Source organism: Lycium barbarum, chromosome 4 (assembly GCF_019175385.1).
Source record: "Lycium barbarum isolate Lr01 chromosome 4, ASM1917538v2, whole genome shotgun sequence".
Taxonomy (NCBI): Eukaryota; Viridiplantae; Streptophyta; class Magnoliopsida; order Solanales; family Solanaceae; genus Lycium; species Lycium barbarum.
In genome coordinates, this window is record NC_083340.1 from 25,173,039 (window position 1) to 25,200,312 (window position 27,274).

At 34.0% G+C, this 27,274-nt stretch overlaps 2 protein-coding genes across 2 annotated transcripts; both read left to right on the forward strand.

Moving 5' to 3' along the window:
* The first annotated feature begins 862 nt into the window (after positions 1-862).
* Positions 863-10,004, forward strand: LOC132638299 (uncharacterized). Its single transcript, XM_060355237.1, has 3 exons — positions 863-1,092; positions 1,478-1,545; positions 9,564-10,004. Exons 1-3 carry the CDS (start codon positions 933-935, stop codon positions 9,642-9,644), a joined length of 309 nt encoding a protein of 102 aa, XP_060211220.1. The 5' UTR covers positions 863-932; the 3' UTR covers positions 9,645-10,004.
* Positions 10,005-10,958: 954 nt separating this feature from the next.
* Positions 10,959-17,760, forward strand: LOC132638300 (glutathione peroxidase 1-like). The gene is made up of 6 exons (XM_060355239.1): positions 10,959-11,441; positions 12,986-13,059; positions 13,154-13,218; positions 14,319-14,446; positions 15,743-15,904; positions 17,548-17,760. The coding sequence occupies exons 1-6, from the start codon at positions 11,166-11,168 to the stop codon at positions 17,584-17,586; spliced, it is 744 nt and encodes a 247-aa protein (XP_060211222.1). The 5' UTR covers positions 10,959-11,165; the 3' UTR covers positions 17,587-17,760.
* The last annotated feature ends 9,514 nt before the right edge of the window (positions 17,761-27,274 follow it).

Consider the following 27,274-nt stretch of genomic DNA (forward strand, 5'->3'; position numbering starts at 1 on the left):
GACTGTTTTGTGGACTTATGGACTGATTTAAGACTTGTGGACTGATTTGGACTTTCAAAAACTTGGACTATCTAAAAAAGACTAAAATTGGAGTAAAATAGAAAGAAAAAAATGTAAATATAGTTGACAAATGGATAATAATAGTATGCCTTAAACTATTTCTTACACTTAAATAAAAACTCTTTGAAAACTTAAACTAAAATCCTTTTTTCTAAAACTCGGGTGGGCTTACATTACATGGTGTTCTACTTAGGTTAAACGCCTTCGGGTTTTAACCTAGGTGTTCTAGTTCGAAACCCAAAACACCCAATTTTGGGCAAAACTCTACCATTTTTATTTCTTGAAAAATGATTATTTTTTTCATAAATGACCAACCTTCATTTGCGGAAATATCAAAAGAAGTTTTTATAAAAAACAATTTATATCTACAAGGCATACTATTAGAACCCGTAGGTCAACCGTATTTTACGGATCCTTAATACCGGGATGCCTAACACCTTCCCCGGGGGATCACCAGAACTCTTACCCATACTTTGGTATAGATTGTTTTTTTTAAAAAAAATTTAACTGTTTTAAATGAACCCTTTCGAATTGGTTTTCCTAACTTACTTATAAGTTAGGTGGCGTATCTAAAATGATGTCCATTTAGAGCACCACCTACATAGAAGTTTATTTTTTTTCTTTTTCCTGGTACAATTGACAACCGTACTTTTCCGGGACAATTTCCTTTTTAAATGAGGCAAGTGCAAATACGAATCGGAAAAAATATGACCCGCTACAAGACCATGACTCGGCCCAATGTCAAGGCTAAAGGGGTGTAATACCCTTCCTTTCTTCATTTAGTAGCAAAATGACCCTTTAAGCCCTTTCCTCTCTCAAGGTTTAGAAACCCTAGCGCCGCATCCCTTTTTTCCCTCTCTCCTACGTCAGTGATGCCGCAAATGGCAAAAAGAAGGGCCTACGACATTGTGTTAGGTGTTGTGTGGTCGAGAATGGCAAGAGCATTTATTAGTGTTGTGTGGTCGAGAATGCAAAAGCATTTATTGTTTTGCCATTTCTCAATTATTTCCACCGAGTCTCGACCCAAACAAGGTATTACCACCCCCGTTTCTTCACTTTTTCTGCATTACAAAGGCCACTTCAGTAAGTTTCTTTAATGGTTTTTGTTGTTACTCGAATTTGAATCCTTGATTGTTATTGGTTCGTGAGGAACCCAACGGGTTGATGAAATTTAAGTCAAATCTTGGCCATTGAATGTTGATTGAGGGAAGCAATTCTGAAAATTGCACATATCCCACATCGGTTGAGATTAAGATTTTTCTCAATTTTGGACACATTTCTAGACAGACCTGGATATCGAATATTACACATATTCAGCTAAAACTCAATTTTTTCTTAAGTTTTGGCAACATTGCTTTGAAACTTTGAATTTTGGGTTAAGTTAAAATTTTAAATACTTTTTTCTTTGTTTGTGTAGCTGAATTGGGATTTGAGGAGCAAAAAGGTCTTCAAGTTTGTTCTCGACAAGGGCTGCGTATCAAAGAGGTAATTCTCCTTCCTTAGTTATTTTTAGTAGTCATTTAAGTGTTTTATACTGTTTCTGTGATTCGTTTGTCTAGTTGTATGATTAGTTCTTGTTTGTAGTGTTTTCGTTTGCATAATCCATGTTTAATCTTAAATTAATCCTGCCTTATATTAGTTCTATAATTGTTAATTCTGTGTGCAATTTTGATTTAATTATATGCTTAGGCTTACATTACTTACTTATGTGTTATTTGATTATTTATATGAGTAATCTGTTAATATGTTTAATTTCTCCATGATTAGTTAGCCTGAAGTAGTTTGTTTAGGTTTTACATTTGATTAGCCATATACCAATTAGCCTGGTTGTTTAACTATGTTCTGTATGTTCAATGTTGATTAGTCATAAGTTAGTTGAAATCTAAACTGCTTAGTTGTGTCATACCTGTTCAATCTTGGTCAGCCATGTGTAATTCAACCTATAGTTTACCTAATCATGCCTTTACATTGCTTTGCTTTCTGTTCACATGTTGTTTTAAGTCCATTAAGTGCAATATGTTTAATTCCGGATCACATTAGTTGATGTATAGACTTATATGTTCAAAGAATGGTGACCTGGGTTCTAGTTTTATTTCTTTTTCTCATTGGTATAGGTCTGTTTAGGATAGAATAACTCATGAAGCCTACTAACACTTGTTTTGCTCAATTTTGATTAGTTTCTGTCATCTATGATTTGAATAAAATAAATTTAGTCTGATTAGCCTATTATTGGTCCAGTCTATGGATCCTGCTTGTTTTAAAAATGATTATTGAGTGCCTGAGAGTTTACACTAGTTTTGCTAGTTGGATCTTAGTTGCATATTGATTTATGAATCTGCAAAAGCATGCTAGTTTGAGTCTAAATGATGTGAAGAATCTTATTTAGTCTTGTCCAGTTTACACATATCACTTCAAATTGATTCTTTTATGGATGATTAGCATGATGAATTAACTGCAAACCTAGGTTACATTTGATTGCAAGTCTCTTACTTAAAAGTGGCTTAATGACTGTAACATTGTAGTTAACTGAAATTAAGGCTCATTCATTGACTAAGTATCCAGAGAATGGCATAATAAGCATGTTTAGGAAGGAGTTTGGAACTGTTTAGTATGAGAATTTAATGCATGTGTCTGGGCTGTCTTAAATGTGGTGAAAGCTGATATTTGGGCTTGAATGTGGTATACTTTCTCTGCATCTGAACAAATGTCCCTATTTTATTGAAGGACTGCTCTATATGTTATGCCATTTGTCTTGATAATAGTATGATGTCTGAAAATATCCCTTATACACATGAAATAACTTGTTGGTATCAAATGAGATTGGCATTTAAGTGTCTCCCACTCCTTAAGCTGAAGATGACATAAGATGTTTTATTGCCCTGAAATTGCATTGTCATATCTCTGAATTCTTAACCCTATGTATATCATGTATACTGTGTCTTCTCCTTTCTTTATTTTGGAATCTGTCCTGGTACCCTTTAAATGAGGCTCTAAAACACCAAGTATAATCAAACATGTCTTCACCTGAGTTAAGTATTTGATTTTTTATTTGGACATACAAGGGGTATACTTGGATATATTATGTACATTTTTTGTATACTTTTGGTATATAGGGCCTTGTATATTAAAGTATAAGCATGGTACACAACTTGTGTGGGTTCGGAACTATTAGTATGTGTAATAATGGTATTAAGTTGGGCTTGATTTCTTACTTGTTTGTGGCATTGGGCCTTGTCCCCTTACATTCTGGGCTCATTCTTTTGTTTATCATGGTTAAGTGTATGCTTGGGCTTGTTTCTCTTTTGCCTCATGTTTGACTACTTCTCTAAGTATAAATGTATTTGATGTATGCTTGAGCTTTTCTTTATGATTGTTCCCTTTCACACTCTTATTAATCTAAATATTAAGACTTAGATACTCTCTGACCTTAAAATTCTTTTCCTCCCTTCTTGTGCTTGCATGTGAACTACGCGAGCCATTTGGGCCATATATCTGACAAAAACATATTTGTTGGGCCTGAGGCCCAAATATTTTCTTTGAATCGAGTCCGGACTTAAGGAAAGGGAAGCTAACATATTGAAGGCCCACTTATGAGTGAAAATAGTCAACTGGTGAGCTTAGGTAGGCCTACCTACCTAACTCTTCTCCTTACTTCATTTCATTTTTTGTGTAATGTAATTGTAAAACCCTTATATAATATTGAAACCCTATGATGTTAGAACTTAGGAAAAACACTTAGTATTATTAGGAAGTCGCTCAAAAGCTTTTCGAAATCGCCTAATCTAACAACTTTGCATGAAATCGGTATTAAATTGGATATTTTGTTAAGTTTAAACTGGTTTAATGACATGATTAAATCCAAATGATTTTTAAATGTAACTAAATTGTATTTTTGGGCCTTCTGCCCTGCGCGAAATTTGGAGATGAATTGGGTCAAAAAATGAAAGTAAGTATTGGGCCTTAAGCCCACAAAAGGCTTCCTTTAGAAATGAAAGAATAGAAATGTACAATTTGGAGTTCTTTGATGAGTCGGACTGAATCAGAATGGGCTTAAAATCATCAGCTTGAAAGGAAAATTCTTTTAGCACTAAGTTTGAAATTTTGACAATGTTGAGGACTTAGAGAAATTTTCAGAACATAAAATGGACTGTTTTTTAACTTGGACAAATTTTTCAGAGAAAGAACAAAGGTTTTTTGGGCAAAAAGCCCAAACGTAAAGGGATAAAAACAAGAGAAATTATACTTGGACCAAATTGAGATAAGATGACTTTGGTGTAGAAAATGAGTTGACCTATATGAGCTTCAAATGTATAAAAATGAATTAAATAAAAAAATTATATATATGTATAAAAAAAAAATAGGAGATATACTCCATATTTTCTTATATATTTATTATAAAACCTATAACTACTAAATTCATTTTATTAGGATTAAAATAGTGCGACTCTACTTGGGAGAAATCCCGAGCGTGTCTTAGTCCGGCAATAAAGTGAGTTGAACACTTATATGGATTTTGAAACCAAAACTCCTTTTTTTAGGGGAATTTTTTGTCGAAATTTTGAATTTTATGATTAGCATGACAGCTTAGTAGTAAAGTAAATAGTTTAGCAAATAATCACAACATATCCACATTGAAGCTCGTAGGTCAACCGTATTCTACGGATCCTTAATACTAGGGTGCTAAAACCTTCCCTAGGGGATCACTAAAACTTTTACCTCGAACTCTGGTACTAAAAAGAATTTTTCTCTTGCTTGAATAAACCTTTTTACCCGGCTTTCCTAATTTCCCTTAATAAATTAGGTGGCGACTCTAAAATACTAAAATTCAATTAGAGCACCAACAATCTCGTAGTAGCTTTTATGAACCCGCGTAAAAGTGAACCGTAACAGCCCCCACTGAAAAAACCACCTCGGAGGAAAGTGCTTCAACTCTATCTGTTTCAAAATTCCTCCAAAACACTGAGGAGGTTGACGAGAAAGATGATGGAGTTGAGGTTTCTAGCCAAACTATGGTTACTAGAGATATGGGTGCAGATGATCCAAGCCGGATTGTAGAAATATCCAGTCCCGTTGGCATGCATGAGTCTGTTGGTGATGGTGGTGCAAAAGAACATGAAAATGTTGCTGAAAAGGGAGAATTGAAGGAAAGCCCTCAAAAATCAGGTAATTCCAACCCTCTAGCTCGTGATAAAGGAGTAGATGACTCTACTATAGAAGTTGATGGAAACCTGGGTGAAAAGGGTTTGGGTTTGTCTAATATTTTAGAAAGTGAAGTGGATATTATTACCGGGTTTATTGATGCTTTACATGCTAAGGAAAATAGTGCAGAGAGTCAAAGGGAAAGGACTCGGGGGGAAGAGAGTCAAGGGGGAAGGGTTAGTGTACACAAAATAGGGGAATTGAATGAGGGATCTGGTCCCTCAAGGGAAAATCTGAATGTTGTTAACCCTGGAGATGTGTCTACTATTAGTGTACCCTGGCGTGAACCCTCATTTGAGAAGGAACCTGGTTCCCCCAGTCCTTCTCAAAAGGTTGATTCTGATAATGATATCATTGTAAGTACTGTATTCAAAAGACCTTCTGGTCGCGTAAAACAAAATGGTGGTAATATGAGAAAGCATACTGCTTCTAGGCCACCCATTACTAGGAAAAGGAACAAGGTTCATCGCGAGGCTGCCCTTAAGGCTAGTAAGGAAAAAGGTGTTGGTAAGAAAAGAAGAAAGTTAGTAAAGCATGGTCTTAGAGATGAAGAGGATGTGGTGACCGTGTCTGATAAGGAAGATGAAGTAGAACCACAACTAGTAAGGAAAAAATCTAAGAAGAAAAGGGAAAGAGAGTTGTGGCTGATGAACCTGAAGTAGAAGTTGACAAGGAGAAGAGTATGTCTGGCTCCTCTAAGAAACGAAAACACAGCGAGAGTAAGGAACCTGGCTCCTCCAAGAAGATGCAAATGACTAAGGAGTTGGAATTGTTGAGGCAAGAAAATCTGAAAAAGCAGAAGGTGTTACTGGGCAGAATGTTTGACCCTGAAATTGCTGACAAACATCGAATGAAGGAGCTTTTAGAGATGGTTGAGTTTCAGAAATGAGAACACTTGCTTGATTCTCCTGCTCCTAGTGTCTTTGAGAATAAGGTGAAGAAGCTCTATGTCTCCCTAATGTACACTGATGACTCCACCTTGGCCATGACTGTAAATGAACAGGAATTTGATCTGAATGAAGCAAAGTTAGGTGAAATTCTTAGTGTCTCAACTGATGGATTGAAAACAGTTGAAAGGAAGACATCACAATTCTTTAGAGAGATGGTTGTCAAAAGGGGAGTGTCAGCTACTGGTGAGAGGATTTTTAGGAAGCAGCTTCAACCTGAGTATCAACTCCTTTTTAGCTTGTCAATAAAGCACTGCTTTCAAGGTCTGAAAGGATATGTATGGCCTCTGTTGCGGACTTGGTCCTTCTCGAAGCCCTACCAACTTTTCAATCTGTTAGTCTGCCTGCTCTCATGATTGAGCATATGATCAAAATGGTTAATGCTAAAGAGGGCAAGCATGGTCTCCCATATGGCTTTTTCTTGACTAAGGTTTTTGAGTACTTCTATGTTAGGACTGGTAAGGCTACTATGGGGACTAGAAAGAAAATGTTTCCCATAGGGACTTTAGAGGAATGTGAGTGTTTGGAAAAGAAGGGAGGTATTGGTAGCAATTCAACCATTTCTAGCCTGATTGAGGCTCAGGAGCAAGCCACTGTAGAAATTGAAAGGCTCCAAGCTGAGAATGCCATCCTGAAAGCATAGTTGGCTGCAAAGGCACAGGAACCTGCTCCCAGTAATGAAATGGCAACTGCAAATGCTGCATTAAGGGCTAAAAATGTTGAGTTGAGACAAAAGCTTAATGTGCTCCGTGTTCAAATGATCCAGGATCAGAGGGCTGCCAGTGAGAGATGTGATAAAATCCTCAAGGCTTTCGCTCCTTAGTTCCTTCCCAGCTTCTCCTTAATCTCCATATCCTTTTAGCCCATTCCTCCCCTGTTAAACACCTGTTTTATTTACTTCTATCCCTTTGATGTCATTGGTACTTTTGACATTTTAATTACCATTGCTTGTGTTGTTTTGAATGCTAATTTTTGGCTATGCTTAATGGTTACTATTTCATGGGCATTTACTCTAGATTATGCAATGCTTTCTATATGTTGATTCTTGTTTTTGCTCATATGGTATTGCCCCAGTGGCCCTGGGTTAATCTCATTAAACTTTTTTATGCTTGTGCCGCTTCCATAGCTCTTTTCAGTGATGCCAAAAGGGGGAAGTTTTCTAAGGGGAATATTGGATTGATATGCTGATATGTTGATGCTGAAAGTTCAAGGGGTAAAAATCAAATGCAATGGATGTTAACATATTTGAGGTTGATCCGCAGGGGGAACTTGGTTCTCAGGGGGAATTTCATTTATGGGTTTGTCATCATCAAAAAGGCGAAAATTGATAAGTTATGTCATTTTGTGTTTTGATGATTTGACAAACACTTGAGGGAACACGTTCTCAATCAGGTCCCTTGAGTGTCGTGCAGTCAACGCACTACAACTGTAAAGCTACGGTAATGCTACTGTTCCGACTGACAGAACCACAGCGACACAACTGCAGTTTTGCTAAAGGCCAAACTGTAACTTAAGGCCAATATCAAAAGATGAAATGTCCCTATCCATGTCACATGCTTCTCACATGCTCCCTAATATACATACAACATGTTACAAGGTTTAACCTAACACTTGCAAATCAAAAAATTATATTCTCTCAAGTATAGCCGCCACTGCTCTCTGGGTGCTCTTAAGAACAAAAGCTTCATCAAACTCAAGGACCAAATCTCAACAACTGAAGAAATCTTAAGTCCTAGGTTTGTTAAGTCTTTTTTCTTTTGGTTCTCCATGTGTAATCCTACACTACTTTCGAAAATAGTCATTCTAGGAAGTTTCTCAACCTTTGTTATTTTGCTGTCTTGGCTAGAGTTAGTCAAGGCCAGTAGTTATTCTTGGCTAAAGTTAGTCAAGGGTAGTGGGTTGCTTGGCTAGAGTTAGTCAAGGGTTGTAGCTTACAATAGAGTTATTGCAAAGGGTGAGGGATTAAGAGTTTTAATTCCTAGGTTGCAAAGGTTGTAATCTGGAAGTTGCTCAGTTAGTGAAGTGGAAATCCTACTCCGGTGGGTCGTGGTTTTTAATCCCTTGAGCAAGGGGTTTTCCATGTAAATATCTTGTCTCATTTACTTTTTGTTGTGTACTCGAGAAAACAGATAGAGAACCTGGTTCTCTATACTGTTTGGTGGACTCTTAGTTTCTATCAATAACCATTGTATTTCCTCTTGCCCAGTAACTATTCAACACACGTATCTCAGCTCGGGTCCCAATAGGGGTCCAATAACCTTGTGTTGGGCTTTTTAATCATTTGACCTCAGCGTAAACCATTCTCAGGCCCAAGTCGCCTTCAGTCTTCTCGATTCACGACATTTCTCTTACCCGTGATAAGGAAATTTGGAATAGGACCTCTGCAAAGTGCGAATAGCATCCGGAGTATGCAATGACTAATGATGCTGCAGTTGTTTTTTATTCAATGAGCAGAATCAAGGAACTACCTCTTATTTGTCATGGGATCTTCTCTAATGAGTCATTTCTCCATTTGTTTGTTACGTTTTGGAGAATGTATGAAATTAAGACTGACTTAGCAAATGTGTATGTGCGTGCGCGCACACACGACTGGAGTTAACAGAGTGAACTTAAATACTAGTTGACAAGCAAGATGACGCCCGATATTGGATTGAAATGACAGGTTGGTACATGTTAGAAATTACAATTTTTTGGTGAGTATTGACTATTGACCCTGCAGGCTTGAGAATACTTTTGTTGGACATAAGGTGTTCAATGCTTTCACCAAAATTTCATGTATCTCATGCATGCCTTCTAGTAGCTCCGTCCTTGCCTGTTGAACAAAGTTAATCATGAGGACATGCATCCAGTAATTCACTAAATTGTCTCTGGCAATAAGCAATCTCTCCAAAGCATTTCTATACTATTTTATAGAGTGCAGCCAATTATGTCTCGTTAGCTAAAGGAGCTAAACAAAGAGACTCCAAGCAAGGTGATGTACCATATTATTTCTAGTGAGGGATCTTTAATGGTTAAAAATAATGGTACTTAGTTGAGTGCTTCACTTTGATATTGAGACTTGGACACTTACTCTACTCGAAACGTTTATGAGGAATAGGTATAAAAATCTACATAAATGAAGATGGATTATAGTCCAATGCTTGTGTCATCAGCCTGAATTATCATTGAACAATTTTATCTTCACTTTCAAAACCATCCATCCCACTTTTTCTTGCCTTTTCTCCTCATCTTGCATCTCATTTGTGATTCTAGGCGCTTTCTCTGTATCGTTGTGTTTTGGAACTATTTTTTTTTCTGGTAATATATTCATTTGTGAGGTCATTGTAATTAGTAACGTTCTGAAGTTTTAACATGCAGGAAGTTGAGTATTCTAGCGGAGGCTTTCCTTTGAATGAAAATGATGATTTTTACAAGGCCAAATTTGTAGCTCCCGTTTGATCATAGATTTTGAAGTTGAAACTTGAAAATTTGAGCTTTTAAAGTTGTGATTTTTGGAATTTGAAATTGTGTTTGGACATGCATTTTACTTGGAAAAAAATTGAAGTTTAGTGAGTGGAAGTCCCAAAAACTGGTTTGGACCAATTTTTGGAATTTGAAAATTTTTTGAAAACAAATTTTCAAAATCTGATCCAAAATGACCAAACAGATATTTGAAGATAAATTTTCAAAACCTAATCCAAAATCTATGACCAGATAGGATTTGGTTGAGTAGAAAGTACCTGGAAGCCGGACTTTGACAAATTTTTACTATGTAATAGAATATAAAGCCAAGGTATTTGTTATGCAATTTATGGCAACACATTTTGTGTTATTGTGTCACAAACTATGGAACATCTTCATTTATACCGTGTCCCGTCAAATTATGCGGCATAAATGAAGACGGAGGCAATATTTTTTATGAATTTGTCTTTCGAATTAGTAGAATTGAACACTAAATGAGACATGAGGTTCATCTTTGTTTAAACATGACCAGCTTTGGGAAGATTATGTTTAAAGAATTGTTTGAACGCATAATTATACAGAAAGAAAAGTAAAGAAAAAAAGGAGCTCCGTCGGTGGCCGCAAGAATAAAATAATATTTGGTTCTTCAGTCTTAAGTTATACTAGTATCACTTCTAAAAGTAATTATACCCTAAACAATCTTTAAGCTTTCTTCAGTGATCAGAAAAATTCTTTGCTTATCAGGTAGAAATGGTATAAAAATTACTCCCTCCAAAAGTGGGATTTTGTTAATGGAACTAATTATTCCCTGTTAATTCCTACCTGGTGATGCGGATTTTTATTACTTATGCATGTGCACCGAGAGAGTATAGTTGCTTATACCAATTATTAGGTTATCTATGACACAAAAATCTTTATATCAAATCTAATGACTAATTAATATGGTAACTTATTCTTGCAATAGCTGGATAGTTAAATTGAATTGATGGTGAGCGCGCGTATGTATATTACATTTGTCTCAATTTACGTGATGTATTTTTTTAGTCTGTTCCAAGACAATGATCCTTTCTGTATTTAGAAAAATTTGACTTTAAATTTGCTATATTTTCCTTAATGAGATTATTTATAACTACATAAATATTTATGACTTATTTGAGATCACGAGCTTCATTTTTTCTTTCTTTCTTAAATTTTGCGCATTGAGTTAGATGAGGTTCATGACTTTCATTAGCTCCTAGTTCACTATATCTGAATTCACTATAGGATTGCGAGTGACTTGCTTACACTGCTGAATAACCTTCACTTTAGCGAGCTGTAGGACAAACTACATTCGAGAGGAGAAAGGAAACTTTGAATAGAAGGATCGATCAAAATATATCACATAATTGCGAAGGGTGTGTGTGTGTGTGTGTGATCTTATGTCATCGGAATCACTTGTACATTACGTAGTGATCTCTTTATATAAAAGTATAGCCCAAACTCAAAGAGCAAAGCAACACAAAACAAAATAAAACAAAGATGAGCTCTATGGTTGTTTCATCTCCTTTGAATGCTCAATCACTTTCCAAGCTAAGAGTAAACTCCAAGCACTCTTCTTTACCCTCTAAGGCTCTTTGTATTTTATCTCACAAGATTTCTCTTGAATCCAGCTCCAAATCTTCATTTATCCATGGTGATTTCACTTTTCCTTCACCAAATTTCTCAACATTTGTATCAAAGTATCCATCTTTGAATATTATCACAGCCCAAACCTCTCCACTTGGAGAACAAATAATCTATAATTTCCAAGCAAAGGTATGGCCTTTTTAGTTACTGGTATTATTTTTTCTCTTTTTTGGTTACAATATTAGAAGGTTATTGTTCCCCCTGCCTTGTTCTTATTTTTCTTAGTCTATGTAATTTACCCTGTCATTTTATTTGAGCGAAATGAGGATCTGTAATCGTATAGGGGTGTAATTGTTAGATTCTAAGGTGCATATGGTGTATCTGTAATTGGGCATTATGTTTGTATAGAATGTTCGCAGAGTAGGGAGTGTAAAAGGTAAATGTTTGATTTTAAGAATAGAGTGTGGGTAAGTGTTTGATTTTAAAATAGCTGAAGTGGTGAAAACACCCCTAAACTTGCCCGAATTATTACTTTAGTCTCCAAACTATTGTCACACTTAAAAACACTCCTAATATTGGCAAACTGAATTTAAATTCACCCCATGTTGCCACATGGCACAGCAAGAAAATGCCAAGTGGACATCACGTGGATTCACGTTGCTGAGGTGTCCTAACACGGGGGTGAATTTAAATTGAGTTGGTCAATATTAGGGGTGTTTTTAATAGGGTCAATAGTTCAGGGACTAAGTACGAAAACATGCCAAGTTTAGGGGTGTTTTCACCACTTCAGCCTTTAAAATATGGAAAAGGTTCAAATATATCATCGAACTATTGAAAATGGCTTATTTATGCTGCTTGTCAATAGTTTGGCATGGATGAGTCATTTTGGTAATAGGCGAAGGCATAAATGAGTCAAACTATTGATGAGTGGCATAAATGAGTCATTTCCGATTGTTCAATGACATAAATGAGCCAAACTATTGACGAGTGATATAAATGAGTCATTTCCGATAGTTCGATGACATATTTGAGCTTTTTCCGTTTAAAATATACAGAGTACATCTGTAAGTCATATTATAGGTGTATTTAGTGTAATTTACCCTTAAAAGTTATTTAATAAGATTAATATTAAGAGGTTTTTGATTAGATTACCCTTATTCCCTCCTTAAATGATTAATTAATGATGATTATATGAGTTTTTGGAACAATAAGGGTGAAAGTATAAAAAAATATTGCGGTCTGATTTTCTAAAGTGGAATCTGTTTTGGACTAGATGTATTTTGTTAATTGTGACAAATACAAGGTCCTGAGGAAGAAACTTCATTTGCCTCGCTAATTTAATTTATGCAAAAGATTAGTTTGACAAAAAGCATCATTTCAAAATCTAAATATAATTTATCTGCTTAATAAGTTTAATTCCTTGAATATAGTAAAAGTTCTGGAGTATATAGATTACCATACTAATGAAATGCTGTCAAATATTTGGAGCACAAGAAATTGTCACAATATAATTATGTACTTCTAGCTAGTACTCTACCACTTTCTTCCCTTTATTCCTTTGAGGAGAAATAAAATTTGGGTATTTTCTTCTTTCCTTTTTCACTTTCTTTTTCTTTTTTCGAGATTTTATTCTTCTACTGATGAGTGCCACTTTAATTAAGAGTTCATAGTAGTATTATCCATTAATTCTTGTATCTTTACAACTGAAATATTGTTTTTAATCTCCTTCATAGGAAAAGGGAAGAGGTCTCTCACTCAGTTGCTTCAGAGAGAAAGTTGTTTTGATCGTCAATGTTCCTGAGAAAGGGTATATCTATTGTCCATCAAAACAATCATAATTTATTTAGTGAAATTTATTGTAAATTTTTCAGAAGGAGTATCTACTTACTTTTTGGTTTCAGTTCTGTGTGGACAGAGAAGCAGTACGAATTACTTCATGATCTGTATCACAAATATAAATCTAAAGGTAAGTACCTCAACTAAATCTTTCCTTGTTGATATTCCTATTCATTTTTATCAACATCACTTTAATATGACATTTTCTGAACTTACCACATGCCATTGGCCCATGCTAGCACGGGCCCAACAACTTGAATGTTTGGAGATTTGTACAGATAATATCTTTAAGTGCCACCATTTAAGTTTTACTTCTGTCAAAAAAATTGTGAGAATAAATTCGCTGCAAGCATTACATCGTAAAATCTTGATGAATCACCAGAATTTCAAATTAACAGGCAAAACTTATTTGTCAGAGTAATCACCAAAATTTGTGGCCAAATTCTGATATACTTGTCAAAATCTCAAACCTCACCACCACATGTTGGAGTTGTTCCGTGTTGTACCTAAAACTATTTTTGTTTTGACGTTACGCGGCTCAGAAATTGACTATCCATATAATTTTTTACATAACTATTACATGTCGCTTTTTATACTTGTGTTATATATAGAAGCGTCCTGAAGCAGGAGAAGGTCCTCATGCCAGCTTACTGTTTAAAGGGCATTTTTGTCATTTCAGCTTATGCTTCACTGCATGGAGAGAGAGAGAGACCAGAATTAGATATGTTAAAGAATGCAATGAATAAGTAAGTAGAAAAGAGAAATAACGATTATGATTCATAACATAAACATAAGGCAAGATGGCCAAAGCAGCAAAAGCTTTTCACTTCAGGTACAGTAATTGCTTTAGTCATCCAAGAATTTTGCTTCATTTAACTATAATTACGAAGTTACCCCTCAATGTCTAGCTTAAGAATATATGATTAGGATTTATCTAGAAGACCGTGTTTTTTATCAGTGACGAAGATAGCAGCCCAAAATCCAATTGATAAAGCATAGCCGGTTTTCTAATTCAGTAAAAGCGAAGCATAAACTGATAGACAAAAATGCCATTTAATCAGTAAGCTAGCATGACGACCTTCCCCCGCTTCAGGCCGCTTCTAATATTAGAATGTATAATTGAGAAATATATAGTTTTAATCTCTCTATTAAATATTATTTACTTTAGTATTCCCAATGTATTTTATTACGCGCTATCATGAAAGATGCTCATCAACTTAATTGGTGTAGGGTTTGAGATAGCTGCATTTCTCTATGATAAGAAAGAAACTGACGAGGCAGGACATGGATATGCACAAAAAGCACCACGAGGGGGGCATCTACAGATTAGTGCTGCTGAGTTTCGATTATTCGACAAGGTTGGTTTTTCAATTTTACCGCGCAAGACTCATGTAGGAGAAAGTCTCTTTACTATGACATTTTTTCATTCTAATGGTTCGAACCCAAAAACTTTGGTTAAGGATAGAAAATGACCTAATATGACTTGAGACTGCTGTAATACCAACATATATTTTGGAATAGCTTTGATACCAACTGACACAATTCGGATTACACAAAAGCAAAATAATTGACAATAAATTGACTAGTGAAATTAACAAGATAGAAATTCCAGCACAAATTAGAGAATAGAAAAATATTCAAACTCTATTTGAATATCTAAGATAACAATTAGTACAACTAGCTAATTAATCTCGAAGTTTATATCAATCCCTCCTTTTATTACTTCTTTTTCATGAGTTCATTTTTACTTATTATTAAAGTTTTATTTGATCGACCGCAGTGTGTTAATTGAAATATTTATTAGGGATATTGACACCTATATACAATCCTAAATATTTATTGATATAGTTTTTGCCAAAGATTAGGTTTAGCAATAGAACCCAAAAATTTTGTCATTGTATAGGAGTCTCCAATTATAACCGACGATTTAATAGGAAACTCAATATTGTCTTCTTTATTTTCGATATTCTTCTCCTAATTTCATGCTAGAAACATGCATCCCCTTACAAAAATTAATGTAGCCATTTTCATCTCAAATTAATAAAATCAAACCAAAACCAAAAATTAAGAGAGAAAAAGGAAAAAGTAAATTTTAACTTTCTTTTTCTTCTCTGTGTTTGGGTGTTGTTGGAATTGATTGGAAACACCTGAACGAGGTTATATACAAAATCTGAGGAAGATTAGAAGTAATTTGGATTTGTTTCAAATAAAAAATCAGACCTAGAAACATCTCTAAGACGTGTATATCACATTGTATATCCGCGCATATCACACACAACTTTTCATGGACATACACAAATATAGATGATATACAGAAGATAAATAGATATATGATTTGATATATACTGATGCAATGGTGATATACAAATGGAGTCATTTTCGACGTCAAGTTTTCAATCTGAATTCAGTTCAAGTTTGCCTCAAATCGTCTCCAAACACCTCTAAAATATTATTTAAGCTCCTTAAGAAATTCCCTACAAAACCCAATATCACTAAATCCATACAAATCACTAATACACAGATTGAAGGAAATCAAATCAAGTTAGCTTGAAAAAGAATTAGAATGAGACAAATTATTTAAATGAAGGGCGTAACACATTTGATTTCTTTTTCCGTTTGGAAAATCTTGAATTCTAATACATTGATAATGACAGGTAAAAGTCAATGGTCGAAAGGCACATCTACTTTTTGTACATCTAAGGTCGAAATTTTGTGGAGGAGAACCTATCAAGACTGAATTTCAGAAGTTTTTGGTGGATAAAGATGGAATACCAAACAAATGCTTCGGATTGGACACTCCACATCATGAGATAGAGGTATTATTTTTAGTTTAATTTATATACTTCGATACAGTAATTTTTTCTTACACTATCAAACTTTTCTTAGGGTTGATTATACTAAACACTCTTATAATATAATTTAGTTTCAGATACACACTGTGCATTTTATAATTAAATACTAATATCTAAGAGTGTTCATGACTCAGTTTGGGTCGATATTTGGTTAAAATCAAAATCAGACCAATTTAATTGGTTTTTTAATTATTAAAACAAATTCAAACCAAATATAGTATACATACATCGGTTTGATTAGGTTTTTAAGAACTTTAATGGCATTTTTCTTTTTCATTTTTTCCCCTACAATTAGGAAATAATTTTTCATCCTTTTCAAACTTATTATCCGTTATTATCATTTTATTGCGGTGGCTATAATCTTATTGAATTATGGTGAAAATGTCTTAAGGTCTATAAGCTTTAATCAAGTGAATAAAGTTTGTAAGAAATTCAAAATAAATCAACGTAAATCACATAGTTGTTTCTTAAAATAAATGAGTTTGGATTCATGGATTTCTTTAAGATATAGGCTTAAGGTGTAAAGTTCATTAGCCTATTAGACATAAATAAATTTTTGATGAAAAAGCATGCAAAGTATTTAAAAATACATAAAATATATTGCATTTATAAAAATTGTGTATATAACTTTGTGGTTTGGTTAGATTTTTTTTTTTCGGTTTATTTTTGATAAAATCAAAACCAAACTAAATAACTTTCAATTTGGTTCGATTTTCAGTTTAGATCGATTTTTTACCAAGATGTGAAGACCCTATCTATACCTATATACTTTAGAGTCCTACACCTATACCCCTATGAGATATATCTATAGTTAAGTATATTAAAATAATGTTATTAAAGATAACTTAAAATTATGAATAAAAAAGTTTTTACATGTTTATTTTTATGAAATTCTAAAAAGAAGAATTATATTTTTATTTAACTTTTTATTCGTGTCTTGATTGAAAACGAGAATAAACATTTTTTGAAACGTGCGTCTTTCAAACTCACACATAGGTACAGACACAACTACCTATTAAAATAACGGACTATTAATAATAAATTTCTTACACTTAAAACATATAAGTTATTATTGTTATAAAAAAAACATATAAGTTATTTATATTTTACCTAATTATACTATTATATAAAAAATATCATTTTTTTATTTTTTTTTATTTATTGTTCCGCTTCAAAATTTGCATAGCTAGATGAAGTTTCATTTCTATAGGATTTCCATTGCATAAGAGGTTAAAATATTTTTTCAAAAATAGAGAGAAAATCATTATATTTAAGAAATTGAGTCATATTACTAGCACAATGTCTTGTATAGTAATAAAAAAGTAGAGAAATAAAAAGAAAAACAAAAAACTTGCAGAATGAGTTTGTGCTTTGTGTCCAAAATAGGAAAAAGAAGAAAAATCTCTTATTTTTTGTCCAAATTGTCGTCGCCAACTGATCAGAACCTAAGTAATTTGATTTATAATTTTTCTTATTTTATTTTATGAAATTTTAATTATCTAAAATAAATTTATGGGTCAGAGGAGTTACTATTATTTTTTCTATATTTACTTTTTTTTTTTGCTGTTCAAGTTCTACGTACTGATCACTATTTTTTCATTAACCAGATTGAGGTTATTCGTTTACTCTCGGAGAATGCAGATTGACAAGTTTAAGCTTCTTCCTAGGATGGCACATTATTTACTTTGGCCTTGGTGTTTTCTGTTCTTACTTATCTTCAATTTTTTGTTTATCTCTTGGAGAACACGTGTTAAGATAAGCAATTTATGTCTGAATTAGGTTTACAATGTCTTGTTTATATTATTATTATTATTATTCCAGTGCTTGTGAAATATTTTCGAAGTGTTAAATTTTGTTCTAACTAGTTGTGCTTGTGATATTGAAACAATTTTCACAATAGTATGTATAACGTAAATTCATAAGTTAAATCGCCATATACATCATCTTAATATTTCGATATGTATTCAGATTCAGACGTATTAGTTTTAATAAAAATAAGTGAGGTCTAAATTATCTAAAGCTTAAATCAAAGAATATATACTACTAAATCGAGAGGAATACGCTAAAAAAAAAAAAAAAAAAACTAAAATTAGCGAAGCAGAATTCAACAATGTATATTTTACTAGTTAATTCAGTTGTGACAACCACCTTTATATTTTTAATTAATTTATCGTCTGCTTTAGATTTGCAACGAAAGAGAGTACTGTGCTTCCCAAACCCGGCAAAGTGGACTATATCACCATGCATTGGAGATGCAACTTGCAAGTCAGATTTTGCTAATTATTGGAGGTTTACTCCATTCTTCAGTATATATCCTCACGTGGAAGAAGAAAATTCAGTTTTATTTTTATTTTTAAATGAAGCCAGTGCTGTGGTGGATAAGTGGCAAATGACTTGCACGTTCACTAGTTTGACAAGTCTTCTCGTAGGAGGGAAGGATTTGGCGTTTGACGCATTACTTTACTTTCATTTTTTCAACAAAAAAAAAAAAAAAAAAACTATCGGATAGTTGTTATTCGTTGACCGGATCGATTAATTCGGATAGGTCTGAGTAGGGCCAGTACCAAAGAGGTAAATTGCTCCTAAGGGCCCGTTTGGAAAGCCACCAGGTAATTGGAATTGGTGTAATTACTAGGGTAGTAATTACACAGCCTAGTAATGACGCTACTGTGTAATTACAATCACCTGTTTGTTTATCATAACCTAATTACAATGTAATTACAAGCGTGCAGTTTGATTGCACAAATGTAATTACATAATTACTTTAATTTAAAAATAAATTTTAATTATAAAAAATTTAAAATTAATATTTAAAAAATATTTGCCTTTATAATGATATTAAATTAGTTATTTAATAACACATTCTTTCTTGAAAATATATTAATTAATAATCATATATTTGTAACTAATATTGTAAAAAATAATTGATATATATTTTTCAAATTAATAATATTTAATTTTAATTTATTATAAAACTTAAAAGAAGACTTTTTTTTTGTGAGAACGTCATGGATTGGATGTTTGACAAAAAAATAATATTTATAAATATAATGCCATAACATTATTCAAATGTTTGACACAAAAAATCCATCAAATGTAAGTGAAAAATAAACAACATGTAATGTGAAAGCAAATAACTTAAAATTGAAAATATAACCTAAATTCAAAATCCAAAAGAAAAAGTTTAACATAATACTCTTATGTCAAATAACATTACATAAGTAAGTTCCAACATAACTTAAGTAAATAATTCAAAAGAAAGGGAAAATATAAGTCTATAACCTCATTCACAATGAAATTCTACTTTAATAACGTCACTCGTTATATGCCAAGTTTATTAATGACTCATTCTTTCCAATATTAAGATGTGTAGTTTTAAAAATTAGAATCATAACACGGTTATACTAAATGAATAAAATAAAAAATAAAAAAATACAACCAACTACAAGGAACCACAAGAAGTAAAGGTTGGGAATGAGAAGAAAAGAAATGAAATATAAATAATATAAAAAGAAAAATACATTTTAAAAAATAAAAATATAAAATAAATTAAAAATCAAAAGAAATTAAAATAATAGAAATTAAAAATCAAAAGAAATTAAAATAATAGAAATAACAAAATAAATTAAAAATAAAAAGAAATTAAAATAAACAAAAAATAAACAAACTAAAAAATAACCCTGTAATTACAGGGTGTAATTACACCCAATTCTCAACCCCTCCTTGAGAATTGGAGAGTGTAATTACACCCTCTTAATTACACCTAATTCTCACCTAATTGTGTAATTACTTGGTTAAACAAACAGGCCAAACTGTATAATTACATCCAATTACACTCAATTCCAATTACCTGGGTGGCTTTCCAAACAGGCCCTAATTATCATTTCGGATATGTCATGACTCAATTTAGGATCATGACCTGCGCTATGGGGGAGATTTTCAAAGTAAGCCTTAATGGGAATTTACAGAAAATTAGGCAGAACTTTCCCTTTTTTTTTTACGACTATCCAAAAAAATTCCTATCTTAATATCAACAACTAAAATAACCAATATCAACCCAACAAACGTAATCATCCTCAATCCACCATTTTCAACATAATACTAAAACCATCTCCAAAATACGGAAAGAACGTCTAATACTAGCCACAAGTCTTTAATAATAAAAGAATACTCATGGAACTAAGAAAATGACTATGGAGTAACTCTAAGAGTTTCTAAAGAAAAGACCATAATAATAAATAGACTCTTCGCCCAAGCGAACAAGTGCGGGGCTCACCAGAAACTTTCAACTCGTGCTCTCTAATTAACGAAATTCCCACCAAGGTCACTTGCGGTCTCTGTAAAAAAAAATAGCGAGGAGTAAGACGCTTGCTTAGTGACTAATAATAGTTAACCACAACCGTTTCTAGTGGGGACAAGTCAGAAAACATGCTTATATAATATTAAGAAAATATCATGAAATAAATGCCCTTTTCAAAAACGGTAACAATAATCAGTTTTGCCTGTTTTCATGTAAGCAGAAATCAATTAACCATTCAGTAATAAACTTTGTAAACACTGTCATATCAAATCTAATGTTTGGGAGGTTTCCAAGGAAGGATTATGTAATCTGTATCATGTGGACCCCTTCGTAAAAGGAGTCATATATAACTTTAAGTCCCTACTCGAGGGAAAACGGTACTTGTATGCTAATTCTACCTTCCCACTAGCGAGGCTATAACTGTAATCTATAAATACAAGGTGCACCAGGTCCAACGAACCTGCCGTTAGCTATGGGATCCTTCAAAGTCTCCTCCCATTTATACTTTTCTTTTCAAACAGTAAATACTCGTAGGAAAGCATTTTAAAAATAGTACAAGGCTTTCAGTTCTGGTCAAATCATGTAATTTTATTTCGACAACTGTAATCATATCTCAAGTAACAGTAAACATGTCTAGTACTGTTACATCTCTGAAATTTTGGATTTTGTTGTCTTGTGAATAGACTAAGGTGAGCTTAAGACGAACACGAGGTTCTTATGAGATTAAGGAGGGCATCTAATAGTTTTAAGAGCATGCCATAAGATTTTGAGGTAATAGGAATTGATGGAACTAAGTTTGTTAAAGGAAGTGAAATGCAAGTCATGTTTGGAAGAGTTTTCGCAATAGTTGATTTGATAGGTGTTTAGTGATGTCTTCAGGGGCTGCTATAGGGCCTCTTAGAGGGTTAATGAAGTGTTACATAAGTACCGAGAAGGTTCCACAAGGATTGGAAGTCAAACGAATCGACGAGGACGAGTTCGAAAATTTCCAGTTTGTACGGACCGTATAAATTATACGGCCCGTATAATGGTCAGTAGAAAGCTTCCAGAGAGGGGTGATTTCTCTGGTAAGATTATACGGTCTGATTATACGGTCCGTATAATTGGCCGTATAATTGGGTCGGGTCAGATTTTTTTATTTTATATACATGGCCGACTCTTGCTTCTTTTTCATTTCCCACACTTCTTCCAAGCTCTCCAAAGCTCCAAAACCCTTCTCCAAGCATATTACACCCAAACCCAAGAGAAAACAAAGATCAAGTAGCAAGAATTAAAGTGTTCATGTTTTGGAAGGCTCACTAGGGTTAATAATCTTCAAGATTAACTTGGGTATTGAAACTAGGGTTTTGCACAAGTTGATAATTTGCTCCAAAGCTCATTCTTATGGGATAAAAAGGTTAGTTCTCATGTTTATTACATGTTGTTAAGCATGTTTAGTTGTTGAATAGCTTGGATAAGGAAAGGAAGTAGAAAATGAAGCTTAAATATAGATTTCATAATGTTTTGAGTAGTAAGCTAACCTGAGTTATGATTCTTAGTATAATATGGATGTAATTTTGTTATGGAAGGTAATAATGATGATGAAGAAGCATTTTATGAAAATGTACAAAAGGTTGGTGTGAAGTTGTTAGTGTAAGTTGAATATGAGAATGAATATGGAAGATTTAATGGAATGTGATCACTTGATTATGATATTGTGGATGTTGTTATGGTTGTTTAGGGGTTGTTTTGTAATATGGTGGGAGTCGATGAAACAGGGGAAATGCTAACCAATTTTTGTTAGCTCATGAATTATTATAGTTTGAAATTAAGAGTATCATTAAGGCTTAACTATGGTATGAATCCTTCTAAATGTAGATTTTCCAAGCTTCGATGGTGAACATTAAGTAGTTAAGAAGACAAAGAGGTACGTAAGGCTAACCCTTCTTTCTAAAGGCATGTTTTCCTCATTTTGCGTCTATACGAGATATTCACGCTATTCCTATTCCTATAAATGTTGTAAGCTTATGACTCTCGAGATTCTCTTGATATTGTTGACAATGTTTCTTGTGATGATAATGATAATGATTGTGATGACAAGATAAATTCTAGGGATTCCATCTAAGATATTCATAACGTCCTGTTCCTAGAAATACTAGAATGTTCATGACTTTCGATATTTTTGAGATACCTTCGGTGAAAGTTCTTCAAAGTGAGGATGATAATAACGATGATGATAATAGTAATAATGACAAGGATGATGATGATGTTGACGTGACTTAAGCACACCTATATATATATATTATGTAACACCGAGCTTATATGGCTGGGTCGACATCTACCGCGCGCACACCACTGCAGTTGGGTACGTATAACACTGAGCCTTGGTAGGGCCAGGTACTTATAACACCGAGCCTTTTCATGGCCGGGTACGTGAAACACCGAACCTTTTATGGTCGGGTACGGTACTAATACATAAGTAAGCATTGAAAATGAAAGGTTCCTATTAGAAAGAAAAAAAAAGGGTGAGAAAACATGATGATTGTCGCTAGAGGTACAAATGGCTCTATCATCCCATGACTTTTCTATTTTATGCTATTTCTTATGCTCCTCTTATGATGTTGAGTATGCTTTACATACTCAGTATATTATTCGTACTGACGTCCTTTTATTTGTGGACGTTGTGTCATGCCCACAGGTGGACAAGGAGAGACTCGATTCATAGATTTCTTATTCAGGGACTGCATTAGAGGAGCTCCATTTGATCCGGAGCTGCAGCTGTTTGTATTGTTCTTTTGTGTACATACCTATGGGCATGGCGGGGCCCTGTCCCACCTATATGATGTTATACCTCCCTTCAGAGGCTCGTAGACGATTGTGTATAGCTAGATGTCTTTTAGCCTTGTCGGCTCATATTTTGTACAATATTTTGTTAGCCTCGTTGGCTCGTGTATATGGATGTGGGCATAGTTGTTGATGTTTATATAAGAAGTGCCATTGCCCAATGAGATTCGTATTATTGATGTATAGAAATTATGAGTAGGCCATGTGGCTCACCAAGATGTGAATGTGAATGTACAATGAGAGGTACCTGGGTGGGTTAGCACCGGGAGCCCGTCATGGCCCTCCGGTTGGGTCGTGACAAGTACATAACAGTGAGAACATTTTGAATAACGGTAAAACATATCTAGTAACAGTGTTGTTCGGTATCATATCAAGTAAAGGACTTATCCCACATGCAATTCAAAGCACACTTTATTTTCAAAATCATGTATAAACCATGCAGGTTATAAAAATTCAAATTGTGGTAAGATTACTACTCACAGTACGCTTGTCGAAATACCAAATGTGTCGCCTCGAGCAATCCATATAACTTCCTTCGAGCAATCTATAATCACATCGTATCGATCTCGTGTTAATTTCCTCATTTAGGCTAATTCGTAATTAATTTAAAATACCCATCCCTCAGGGTTTCATGTTTGACTCTAAATTATACATGCCGTGAGTAATTTAACTAGTCCATACTCGAGCAATTTCCGCCCTTCATATAACTTATTCATCCCATTATTCATCCAAAAGTCGGAATCAATGCTTAATCCCAAACTAAAATACCTTACCGCCCATCATACTTGTTCAGTATTTAATTTTCGGCTTAATGCATATGCGGCCCCCTAAACTTGTCCCTTTTTTTTCCATTTTGACACCTCAATTAAATGTTGTTACAATTGAATTTCTGAACTCGTCCTCAAGTATGTCTATCAAACACAATCTGACTTACATAGTATTCCATCTTCAATGTAGCAACATGCTAATATATATTTTAATTTAATTTTGCCATCTTTTAACTAAGATTAGCAGCAATTGAGAGGGAAAAAGGAGGATCTCTTAATTAAGCTGGCTGTGGAAGAGCAAAATCAATAGAAATCGATACATCCATGGACCTAAAGAATAACTTACCACATGTGTAAAATATTACTCCGCCTTCATTTCCCTAATTCAATTTCTGCTTCTAACAAAAATCAGATTTAGGGGATTTAATAGACACACTTGAGGACGAAGTTAAGGGGTTCAATAGAAACAACACTTTGAGGTGCCAAAATAGAAAAAATGAGCAAGTTTAGGGGGCCGCATATGCATTAAGCCTTAATTTTCAGTACCTAATGAACTTGCATCGACATAGAAAAACAAACTCAATAAAAGTACACTCCATCTGTTTCAATTTATATGGAACCATTTCCTTATTAATCTGTGTAAAAAAGAGTGACCTCTTTCTATATGTGGAAACAATTTACTTTTATGCAATGATTTATAGCCACACAAAATATATGTGACTCATTTTATACCACAAGTTTAAAGGTCTTTCTCTATTTTTTTAAACTCCGTGTCCAGTCAAATGACTTCACATAAATTGAAACGGATGAAGTACGAAGAAAGTTAACCTTTTGAGCATTGAAAACTTCGCAGGAGGATTATGGACTGAACCTTAATCTTCTTTGAAACTGTCTGACCAATTTTGTTCTTCGTTTCTTGTTTTTTCCTCTACCGCGTAACCTCTGGTTCTCCCCTTAGAATCCTTTTTCTTTTTGGCTCCTTAAGTTGCAGAATCTTGTTTCAGCCAATTACGTCTAATGGGCTTCAACCTTATTTTCTTAGAATATATTTGTCTTGTCTCATTCTTTGCATTTTCTTCATTCGATTAATTCGGATAGCTCTGAGTAGGGCCAATACCAAAGAGTAAATTGCTCCTAATTATCAATTCGGATAGCTCTGAGTAGATCCAGTACCAAAGAGGTAGATTGCTCCTAATTATCAAAGAGTTCTACATTTTAATGACTCGAATCAAAATCTCTAATTAAGGGTGGAAGAATCTCAATCATTTTACGACATTTTGAAAGTTTAGTTAAACATTTTGTGAGTTCTTCCCGATACAAAAAGAACAATCTTTGAAAACATTTGAATAGTAATTGAAAGAATTCGCCATTTCGTTATGTAAAGAATAATGGATTGAATACATTGTAATGGCAATGTCATAAATTTTTTTTATGCATGTAGAATGAATGAAAAAAAAATCTTATATACTAATTAAGTTTATCACTTTTTTTAGTAAAGTGATTAAAAACAGAAGAATATTTTATTGTCACTCCAAAAAGCGCTCCTTAAAGATGTAGACAACTCTTCTACCTATTCACACCGTTAAACAGTATCTTTTCTTTCTCTTCATTTTTCAATGGTTTCAAAAACTTACACATCAATTGTTTGAATAATTTTTTTTTTTTTAAGGACACCTGAATATTAGAAATTTCAGAATCTTTGAGTTGGTCCGCATGTGGCCTTTGATTTGAGTCATCAATAAAAACTACAAATTTATGAGCCATAAGTTATTGCAATTGTTCTTGTTTCTCAATGATGTTCTTGTTGGTGGGTGGTCTAGCTCGCTACTTCATAACCATCTTCTTGACCAAATTAGCTCTTATGCCCCTTTGTACTCTTTGTCTGTTTCTATTTGTAGGATAAGGCCTATTGTTAGGAGCATGATGAGCAGCAGTCTCAGGCCTCTTATTATGAGCAGCAACCACAACATTTGAAGCAGGAAAGGTATTAACATTAGCAGTAGGCATGATAGAAATTAAGTGTCCACCTATAGAGAACCAGGTTCTTTATCTTTTTCCTCAAGTAAACAAATAGAAAGTAAATAAGACAAGATATTTACGTTGAAAACTCCTTGCTTAAGGGATTAAAAATCACGGCCCACCGGAGTAGAATTTCAACTTCACTAAACTGAGCAACTTAAAGATTACAACCTCTTGCAACCTAGGAATTAACCTCTTAATTCCTCACCCCTTACAATAACTCTATTGTAAGCTACAACCCTTGACTAACTTTATCCAAGCAACGAAACTAACTCTAGCCAAGCAACTAAACTAACATTGACTAACTCTAGCCAAGCACCCAAGCACACCTTGACTAACTATAGCCAAGAAACCATAATAACAAAAGTTGAAACCTTCCTACAATGACACTTCTCGAAAGTAGAGTAGAATTACAAATGAAGAATAAAATGACAAAGACTTAACAAACATGGGACTTAAGACATCTTCATTTGTTCAAATCTAGTCCTTAGATTTGTTGAAGCTTTGTTCTTGAGAGCACCTAGAGAGCAGTGGTGGCTACACTTGGAAGAATATGATTTTTCAGATTTGAAGTATTAGGTTAAGCATTGTAACATGTTGTATATATATTTGGGAGCATGTGAGAAGCATGTGACCATGGATAGAGACATTTCATCTTTTGGTATTGACCTTTAGCTGCAGGTTTGGCCTCTAGCAAATTACAGTTGCGCTACTGTGGTTCTGCCAGTCAGCACAGTAACAGTACCGCAGCTTTACAGTTGTAACACGTTGACTGTATGACACTCAGGGGACTTGATCGGATACCTGATCCCTCAAGTATTTGTCAAATCATCAAAACACAAATGGCATAACTTGTCAATTTCCCCCTTTTTGATGATGACAAACCCATGAATGATCAAAGCCTCCGCATTCCGAACCTTTCTCATCTCGCAACCCAAACTGAATCTCTTCTGCTCTTCGACAAATCAATTTCCACAAGAACTTTAGCAAAACTAGGCCTAGATTTTGTTTCTGTGGCTTTATCAATTTTCAAGAGAATTCCTAGAGAAGCAGTGATTCTGACAAGTGCATCCCAATTGAAATAATGTCATTTGAGCTCAAGTAATTGGATCCATATAGAGGTGAGAGAAGTTTCCTCCTCCGGATTGAAATCAGAGGTCCAAGTTTTTAAAGGCATCATAAAAAGCTAGTGAGGCATGTAGGGATGTAGCATAAGAAGAGCTAGGATCGCCACTCACCCCGAGAGGGAAAGTGGCTATCGAAAAATTCATATCGTAAGGCAATCGTGAGGCGTGAAGAATTTTACCCCAACGGCTCTTTTTAGTATAAATGGAGCTCACAGTATTAGTAGTGAATGAAGAATAGCTCCTTACAACCATAGGACCAGAAACCAAAAAGCAATTCCATCAAAAGAGCACTGAGTCA